We start from the raw sequence: 10,019 nt of genomic DNA on the forward strand, positions 1-10,019 counted from the left end.
AATGGTGATTTGGTTGAGGAAGTATATATGGAGTAGCCTGAAGGCTATGTTCACTTGGACTTTCCTACACATGTATGTAAGCTGAAAAAGGATTTAAATGGGCTGAAACATACATAAGAGCATGGAATGCTTCGATTAGCAGTTATTTAGAGCAAGATGGATTTAGATTGGGTGATGCAGATCATAGTCTATTCACGAAGAAGACAGATCATGGATATGTGTTTCTAGTGGTTTATGTAGATGATCTTATCATCACTAGAGATGATGAAGAGGGCATTGTTGAAATTAAATCATGTTTACAGGCTGAATTCAGAGTCAAAGAACTTGGTGAGCTAAAGTATTTTCTTGGAATTGAGATACTCTCTATGCCCTCAAGGTATATGGTTGCTACAAAAGCAATATGCTCATGACATGTTACAGAAGTATGGTATGGCTGAATGCAAGCCTATGGAGACACCTCTTGATTAGAATGTCAAGCTGCAGATTGATGTTGGGAATGACATAGAGAATGTGACCATGTATCGACAAATGGTGGGAAACTTGATATACTTGACTATTACCCGTCGTCCTGACTTATGTTATGCAGTGGGGCCAATTACTCAGTTCATGCAGAAGCCTCGCAAACCACATTTAGATGCAGTTAGGAGGATCGTGAGATATGTAAAGGGTACTATAGATTATGGGTTGTTTTATGCATATGGAAAATCCCTTGACTTGACATGGTTTATTGATGCTGATTGGGCTGGTTGTGCCTATGATAGGAGGTCAACCAGTGGTTATGCATTTGGATTGGGTAGCAGTATGATCAGTTTTTGGTAGAGTAAGAAATAGCCTACTGTTGCATTGTTTGTACAAAAGCTGAGTACAGAGGAGCTGCCTTAGCAGCTTGTGAAGCAGTTTGGCTGATGAAACTATTGAAAGACTTGGGAATACAGCTGGAAAGCAGAGTGAGATTGCATTGTGATAACCTTAGTAGTGTTATGTTGGCTAGCGATCCTATCTACCATGCTAGGTCCAAACATATTGAGGTTCACTACCATTTCATAAGAGAAATGGTTCTTACATGGCAGATTAACTTGATTCATGTGAAGATTGAAGACAAGGTAGCAAACATATTTACCAAGTCTCTTGGTAAAGAAAAGTTCATATACTTCAGATAGCTACTTGGAGTTTATCAGATGGTTTCAGCTTGATGGGGGGTGTTAGAATATCAAGCTCCCGTTACTTTTTAGTCAATCTATCTTTATGTGTGTGACTGACATTAGCTAGATACAACTGTACACGTGTGTGACGTTCAATAAGTCGGTGTAGTCAGTGACTTAACCACAGTTAGTCTTGGTTAGTCATACCTATGTGTGTAAGTCTCTTTTAGTGAGCATGATACAAGAATAATGAAAGATGAACAACAATGAGCTGAGGCTCATCTTCTGCTCCACTCTGTCTCTCTCCCTCTCTTCCAGCAAGACCAACCATCTATCATCATGACCCATCTTGGATTGTCAGAACAACTAATGGTTGTAGTGGATCCAAGATTTTTTAATGACTAAAATTAAAGCTATAATCTCTTATGGTACTATATTTCATTAGCACTGATCTCTTATGTGAGTACTTTGGCTCTAATGAGCACATGTACCTTATTTCTTGAGGAAATAAATTAAAATGTCATTCTCATATATCTTTAAAGTTTGTAGTACACAAAACCTTCCAACCCTAAAAAAGAAAGATCAATTGTTTAAGGTGGCCTTCAAGAACCTCCCCAAGTGCTAAAAAGGGCTTTGGGTCTATTTTAGACTCATCAACATAAATATAAATTACAAAAAGGAGAATAGTCATAAACTTCAAAAGACCTTAAATTGTATTGGGGGAATCATTTTTCTATTTGAAGCTTCTAGGATCTCCCCTTCATATAATCCTTTCTAAGCAAAATAAGTTGCACTTACCTTATCCTACATGGATTAGCTACTAAAGCGCCTACTAAAGCACCCCCTTCCTTTAAATAACATGCATGCGGTTGGTCATTGTCTTCATAGAAAAAAATTGAACCATTTACTCATGCTAGAGAGCCACATGGTTTACCCAAGATAGTCTATAGGACTTGAGTATTAGGTGAGAAAGGAGGCAAGGGGACATCACGTCATAGTTGGGGGTGTGCCAAGGTAAAGATTATAGGTGCATTTTGGCCTACTGGATATTTTTTGGGAGATGGTGCTAATTTTCTAGGCTTAAATAGACAAACAAAGCTCATGCATAAATTCTACTTGATTTGGCCGAAAATTTGCTATAAGGTTTTTGTGTAGCATTTTAGCCTCATTAAGAAAACTTCCAACCCTTGATCAACAAGACATCCACCCACCTATTTACAAACAACAAATCATGGGGCTCCCTTATATTTTACCCATTATCTATTTCTTTATTAATGGGTATTGAATAGGACACATTGTGCACTTAAGTTTCTAGATAATCTTGTCAAAAGGACCATTGAACACCTTTGTCAAGCGACTTTGTTTTATTTTGAGATATTTTAGACAAGGCTACCTCAAAAATCATGTGACTTTGTTTTGTTTCGAGGTATTTGAGAGAAGGCTAGCTCAAAAATCAATTATACCTCTTTGAAGACATGCAACTACATATTTGTTAATGGTTTCTTTGTTTATGTCTTTTTGAACCTTTGTTTAATGTCATAGTCAAAAGAATACATGCAATGGATCATTCTCATGGTTGCTATCTTTTTGTACATGAGAAGCTGAATCATAAGCACTGGTTCTTGGTAGTCAAAAGAGCATGTCCATTGGCGCATCCTCATGGTTGCTATCTCTATGTACATGAGAAGCTAAATCATGACCATTGGTGATTGGAGTGTTGCAATGTGCGGTGTTAGGCTTGTAAGAGGGCAAGATGGCGTCTCTCAGGAAGTAGCAAACAGCAGAGCAATCATCAGTTCTCCAAGCTGCATGCCTCTTCTTCCACTTCTTCACTGCAGCTTGCACCAAGGCATTGGCAGCCTCCTCCTTCGGAAATGTGGATGCAACAATCCTTACAGCCTCCTCATTGCTTATCACATCCCATATCTGCTCAGATTAACCATAATCAAGCACCACAACACAACCCAACAAGTATTTTTAGAACATAAGAGGGCATATGCTTATAAGCTCCTTGATCAATCAATAAGGCAACAACCCATGGCTGGTAAATGCATCTGAAAGCAAAAAAATCACTCAACAATGTGCTTGTAAACAAGAGGAACTCAGACAAAAGTGCCATAGCTTCTCCATCCTTAAGGGGCATACTAAAGTGACTTAGCAGTCTGGCAACATACTGCATTTGATACATGTGTATGAACTGGGAAATACTGAAGTGGCATCCATGAATTGCGCCGTGCATCTAGGGTAAGTGGGTGTAATAACCCAGGGTCTTTCAATCATCATGCTTGAAAATTTCTGATGCTTCACTTACCCCATCTGTAGCAAGAATGATGAACTCATGTTGCTGTGTCAAGCTCCTATAGAAGACCTCTGGGACTTCACTCAATCCATACTCTTTCAGACAGAAATCACCCAAAGCTCTAGCCATAGCCAGGCCTGGGGAGTCAGAATGCGGCATCCAAACTCTTGCAACGTCAGGCTCGCATTCTAGTGCAAACACACGACCTTTGCACCTCCTGATCCTTTCTAACTCCCCTGCAACAGACCAATCAGAGATGTTAGCACCCCCCTGAACAGGCATCAGGCAGAACTGCATCTGTATAACAATGGCAGTAAACTGTAAAATCAAAGTAAATGACAAATCCATGTTTCTATGGTTCTTCATATGTCTATCTCTTTTGCACATCTTGAAATCATGAATAATGGTCACATCAATGAGTGGTAGCTCAAATGGTTGAGCTTGCACACTACTAATTCATGGACACTCCAATCAATGAGCTAAGAAAGTGATGTTACTTCAGCACAAACTTCAGCACCTGGTAAGTTGGGTTTTAAGTCCACTGTGACCTGATCTGCTACCAAGTAGCCTTCTGCTCCCCGTTTTGCTAGAACGGCTCGGGAATCCCCGACACTTCCGATAATAAGTTCATCACCCTGCAAATTTGAACCTTGTCAACAACACTCAATGCAACAGGCCCTGTGATAAAACAGAGTACTCTACCAGATAGCACATGCATGTAAACCCATAGATCTCCTAGACTACTTATAAAGTACTTGTCATATATATATGTATGTATGTATGAAACCATGGAAGTAGCTGTGATGAACCAAACTGCTTAAAACTTGTGTGTATGTACATACCTGGATCACCATTGTGACAGCTGTAGTACCACTCTCAAGACACTTGACCTTTGGATGGGTTTTGAGGTTGCTGTCCATAAGCTTATAAGCTGTCACAAGCTTCTCCTTCCAAACTGCAAAGACATCAGAGTGGCTTGGACTGTCGACAAGTTTTCTGGTGTGATTGTCAGTGCAATTGTCATCATCTTCATCTTTTTCCCCAGCAGGACATTCATGGCAGCTAGTGCATGTAGGCTCGTGTACATAAGCCTCTCTCAGCAAGCTTAAAGGCAATGCCAAGAGCACTGGCAGGGAATCTCTAACCTTTCTCGCCACAAGATGACCGTTAGGACCGTGTCCATCGAATACACCACAAAATACCATATTTTCTTGTGCAGCAAACTCCTGCAGCAAAAATCGTGCAAAGTGAGTGATTTGTTTCTATCAGCTAATTGCAATGACTGTCAAATTCCACAGGTTTGAGTTCTTGTGAGGACCATGCAAACCACATTGTCAGTTACCCTTGGTGGCCTAAACAAAATGAGTGCTAATCTGGTTGTTAACAGTAGGAAACCAGAGGTGATATGCAAGAGTCCAGGGAAACATGGGAAGTGTCTGAAACCATGACCTTAGATAGATTTGGCTCACTATAGGTATTGGTAAAAGACCACAATAATTGAACCACAAGAAATACAAACAGGGTAATTGACAATGGAATGATATGTTGAAAATCAGGATATGTACTACCAATCAGTGCTAGTGGTGTTTAATATATCAGACTGGCATTGGTGCTTGCATGGATTTCAGATCAGAAAAAATAATGCTTATATAATACATCAGAGTTTATGATGTCTAATAAGCTATAATGGGAGCATGATGACTGATAAATTAAGGGTGCCAACATCTAAAATGCTTAACAAAAAGGTTAATGATTATGATTACCTCCCACACAAGAAGACAATCTTGGTTGACTCCTTTGCGGCCTTGTTTGCTGAATGCACAGGAGTGCACAGTGGCACCATTCGTTGAAAGCCGGCCTGGCATCTTGCAGAGGAGCTGGTAGACCTTGGCTTCAGCCTCCAACACCTCCATCACCAGCTTCTTCTTGCTCCTGTGCTTGGCCATGGCATCCGCCCCGCACGCGATGTGCAGTGTATCCTCATCAATGGACATGCACACACCCATCTACCTCGGATGTAATCTCAATAGTATCTGATCCAAGCAATCAAGGAATAGATTGTAGCTGATGGGTTGCGATGATTATAGCTCTCAATGCTGTCTCCAAGCAATCAGAGTACAGATAGCAGCTGATGGAATGTTAAGATTATAGCATTGCATGATAACTGAACACAATCGCCGAGCAATCATGGTACTGCAGCAGGTGAGTGATGGTGATTATAGATTGCCGGATAACTGAGATCAGTAGCAGCAGGTGAGTGGTGGCGATTATCGTTTGCCTGATAACTGAGAACAGTTCGATCTCTATCTGGCTCTAGTACCCATGATGAGAAATATTGCAGCAGATGGGTGATGGTGATTATGGCTTGGGCTGATCAATTCAACCTCTATCTGGCTCTAGTACTCATGATGAGTGATGATGATTATAGCTTGCCTGACGACTGATCAATTTAATCTCTATCTGGCTGTAACACTCATGATGAGAGATGAGAGAAATCAATGTATTGCAGCAGCAGATGAGCGATGGTGATTATAGCTTGTGTGATGGATAATTGATCAATTCATTCTGTATAATCTGGCTCTACTACTTATTATAGGAAAGTAGGAATGGATTGATGGTTGTGGCCTGAATCCTGACTGTGATGTGAGAGAACATTGATATGAAGCATGAATCCAATGTGCCCATCTTCTTCTCGCTCCTTTGGTCCTCACCCAGATAACTAATGCTTGCATATAATGGGAGAAAACAATATTTAGCACACCACATGTGTGCATAACAATGGGGATTGAAAACATCATCCATTGACAATTTAACATTTACTTAATTAGATTCCTTTCAACTTGGCTTTTTGCAAGTACCGGACATCCTAAAGGTTAAAGGCACCGCCCTTGTCTTTTAAAGATTAATAAAGCGTTGATTTCCTGGCATTTGGCCCTTTCCTTGTCTTGGCTTACTATTTGAGCGACAACTTGAAAACGCTAAGGCACCCTACTCATTCATTTTGACACATCCTCTCATTTCAAGAACCATTTAAATTTCAATCCTTTGTTTACAATAATATGTCTTCTTTCTTTACAAGAGTACAAGTTACAACTCTACAAATTCTCTCATGACATATCTTTCAATTTAATATAGATTCTCATTATTGGAGCCAAAACCACTTGACCTTAGAGTCTACCATCAAGACTTGACCCTAGTGCCCACCGTTGTGCTTGGGCTTCTTGAACAATGGGCCACTTTGGCATAACCATGTAGATTCGATAGCCCACTGCAACACAAAATTTACCATTTCAAACATCCTTTTGAGTATGTAAATGCGGCTCAATGCTTCTGTCTTTAATTAGCTATGATCATTGAGAACCTGATATTTTGATGTTTGTTAATCGTGTTGTCAATGTGTCAAGGAAAGAATGATCCTTTAAGCTACAATACATAGATAAAGTTGTTAACCAACAACATTTGGATCGTTAGCAAAATTAACCAAGGAACTACTTCAATAGGGGACATTAGACCTAATTTTTAGGCCTTTGAGTATGTTTAACTTGAGCATCTAAACTCAAAAAATGTTAGACTATGCTAATCTTCAACTAGCTCTTTTGGATATATTGAATTGGCCAAAGCTTTTTCTCCTTGAGTCCAACGTGTTATTAAAATGATTCATTTGAGATACTTCACATTTCTTAGTAAAGGTGCATACATGAAGCTAGGATAACCATTGAGATTACTTGATAACTTGGTCCATGATTTAAAAGTGGTGTTTCATGATTTAAAATCTTTATCCCTTATTTAAAAGTGGGACTTAGGAGATTCCCAAATTCTCTAATATGGTGTTTCATGTGTTTTCAATCTTAGATTGACAAGATAGGACAAGGTAAATTGTTCTTTTGCAAGAACATTTATAGTACTAGAGTATGAGTGCTCATTGGATGAGTTTCTTGGCTAAACTAATGTGTTATTTCTTGGCTAAACTAAGAGTGATATTTCTTTGAGAAAAAGTGGCAGAGTGGTTGCGCACATTGCGTTGCAAAGTCACAATTGATTTTACTACCTTGTCCATGTGGATCTCTAGCCAACCGTCGCTCGACAACTATAGGTAACTTAAAGATTGATTCATGGGGATAAATGATGTGGACCAAGGCAGTCGGATTATTTCAATAATAAGACTAAAACAAAATATTGCATATTTTTTCTTATGTGAGGAATTATGCAATTCTCTTTAGAATTATTCTCTCTAGCATCAACCCAACTCATATTCTTTGGAGGCTAGATTGTGACACTTGCTTTCATCTTGTTTGGAATTATTGTGTAAATTAAGGATATATATGCAAAAGACAAGTCTAAATGGGAATAAACTATATTTTTTAATTAGGAACTCATTAGGATATGAAAAATTTTGAGATTTTTACTATGCACAATTTCAATTAAAGTTTTTGTCCTTCCACCCTATGAGATAAAGGTTGAGGGAAATTTAAAGTCTATTTTACATCAAGCTTAATTTCAACCAAAACAATTATACTATCTTTGTAACAACACCAAACCACTTGATTTGCCTTAGATTTTCCATGTGAAATAGAATAGGTAATATCATATTTCTTGTAAAACTAAGTGATAAAAAATCAATCCATTAGGAAGTACTCCCACTCAGTCCTCACCATACAATGTTCATTTAAACAAAGATAGGGTAAAAGGTACAAACATGCAATGGAGTCCAATTCTATGAGCATTAGTACAAGCAATGTGTCTAAGTTTTGCTACCAAGGTCAATGAAAAAAACCAAGCACTATTGCATAGTCTAATGGGGTGTTGTGAAATCATCTTCAATAGCATGGGAGGTGATTTAGTAGTCTCTCACAGACTCAATATAACTATGTGAGTAGATGTGAGTGTCACACTATTCGCCCTTGTATGAACCCAATTGGACACTACATATTTTCAAAACACATCACATTTACACCCATTAAAGTGCATCAAAGGCTATGAATGAGTATATTCTATTTTTAGTTCAATGGAGTGGGATCCCTCATAAATATATATGTATCACATGTGTTCAAAACAAGGGATTTTAAAAATACATTTTTTGCACTTTTCAAAAGTAAAAAAGGTATCATATGAAGGGTTTATTCACAATGTGAATAGAAATTGATTGTGTTTTATTTATAAAATATTCACAAATAAGCATATTTGTGAATAAACCTTGAATGCAATGATATACAGGGTTCAGATGTAGTGAAACCCATGAAAAAGTGGGGATGGGGAGGACTTAGGTACTTCTTTCTCCATGATAAAGAGATAAATCACAAAACACAAGCTTGTCACCTTGTAATTGATCCCCTCTATCATATTCATTCAAGCATCATCTCATGACTTCTAAATATATGCTGTATACCATTGTTTAGAACCCTTAACTAGTATCATTTAATAACTTGTGCTTAGCTTGAATGGTATTTACCCTAAATTGACTCATGTTCATGTTTATGATTTTTAATCTCAAAACCAAAGTAGGACTTAAGATTTAAACCCTAACAAATTGTTCATGTTTTTTTCCTTTCAAAGTGGATGCAAAGAATAACACTCTTAAGGCAAAGGGTTTATTTTACATTGTAAGATCTTGGAGTGTGGGTGGAAACACAAATACCTATCCATACAATGAAGTTGCAATTTATCTGATATCTTAGCAACAATGTGAAGCCTTTTGCTCATTCACTCACCTACTCTCCTTGCATGTATGTAGGGGAAGAGACAAGCAAGTTACGAGGTCTAGAGGGTGGCATTCCCAAGATTTAGAGGTGAAATAATAGGGAAAGGGAGCTATATATATATATATATATATATATATATATATATATATATATATATGAAAATCATTACAAGAGGAGCAAGTTTGATTTATAGGTGGTGTAGTAGGCTATGGCAGTAGACATGTAGAAACTTTCTTCTACCATGAGAGAATCAACTACATGTACTAGGAAAGGGGTGCATAAAGCACATGTATCTCTTCTCATTGAGTTTCTATGTTCCTATTGTTCTAACTTTTCTACCTCAAGGGTCTTTTTCTTTTTTATGCGAAGGATACATACACCACAAGGGTTCTCAATATGGTTTTTGGAAACCTACCACTCACTACATCTTTCATTAGTTTAAGTCCATTGTAAATACATTTTGCAAGCATTACCAGAAACTATAAGAGAATGGATTCTCTTTTTCTCATTTAAATATAGAGGTACTTCTTTCATGTTTACTAGGTATGGTTGATTTTTCATTTATGCACTCTAAATGTCTTGTTTGGGTGTCTTTTCCTAAGCTTCATGTTATGTTTGAAGTTGATGTTAGGTCTTTGGCTAGTCCTACGCGTTAGCCTTCTTTTTGTTATGATCCTTCTCCATCTTTTAAGGGGAGTATCAAGCTCATTGAATCATGAAAAAAGTAGTATCTATCAAGAAAAGGAAAGATGTGCACATCACAACTATCTTGATCCTTTTGCTATCTTGAATTTTAAGCACATCAAGAGGTCCCCATATCCTTAATAATCTCATATGCATAGATGTATGCCTAATAATCACCTACTCGAAAGGACTAAG

At 37.9% G+C, this 10,019-nt stretch overlaps 1 protein-coding gene across 1 annotated transcript; it reads right to left on the reverse strand.

Annotated features, from left to right (window-relative positions):
• Positions 1-2,423: 2,423 nt before the first annotated feature.
• On the reverse strand, positions 2,424-6,177 carry LOC148018078 (putative protein phosphatase 2C 34). The gene is made up of 5 exons (XM_087661697.1): positions 5,205-6,177; positions 4,284-4,667; positions 3,959-4,076; positions 3,454-3,677; positions 2,424-3,068 (listed from the first exon to the last, which is right to left on the reverse strand). The coding sequence occupies exons 1-5, from the start codon at positions 5,445-5,447 to the stop codon at positions 2,772-2,774; spliced, it is 1,266 nt and encodes a 421-aa protein (XP_087517823.1). The 5' UTR covers positions 5,448-6,177; the 3' UTR covers positions 2,424-2,771.
• Positions 6,178-10,019: the final 3,842 nt, after the last annotated feature.

The sequence above is a fragment of the Lygodium microphyllum genome, chromosome 21 (genome assembly GCF_053477565.2).
Source record: "Lygodium microphyllum isolate KBCC chromosome 21, Lygodium_microphyllum_v1.1.10, whole genome shotgun sequence".
Taxonomy (NCBI): Eukaryota; Viridiplantae; Streptophyta; class Polypodiopsida; order Schizaeales; family Lygodiaceae; genus Lygodium; species Lygodium microphyllum.

Coding starts and splice junctions, on each gene's coding strand:
- LOC148018078 (XM_087661697.1), bottom strand. CDS start 5,447: ATGGGTGTGTGCATGTCCATTGATGAGGATACACTGCACATCGCGTGC. Junction 4,668..5,204: donor ATTGTCTTCTTGTGTGGGAG/GTAATCATAATC, acceptor TTTTTGCTGCAG/GAGTTTGCTGCACAAGAAAA. Junction 3,678..3,958: donor CTTAAAACCCAACTTACCAG/GTGCTGAAGTTT, acceptor GGTCTGTTGCAG/GGGAGTTAGAAAGGATCAGG.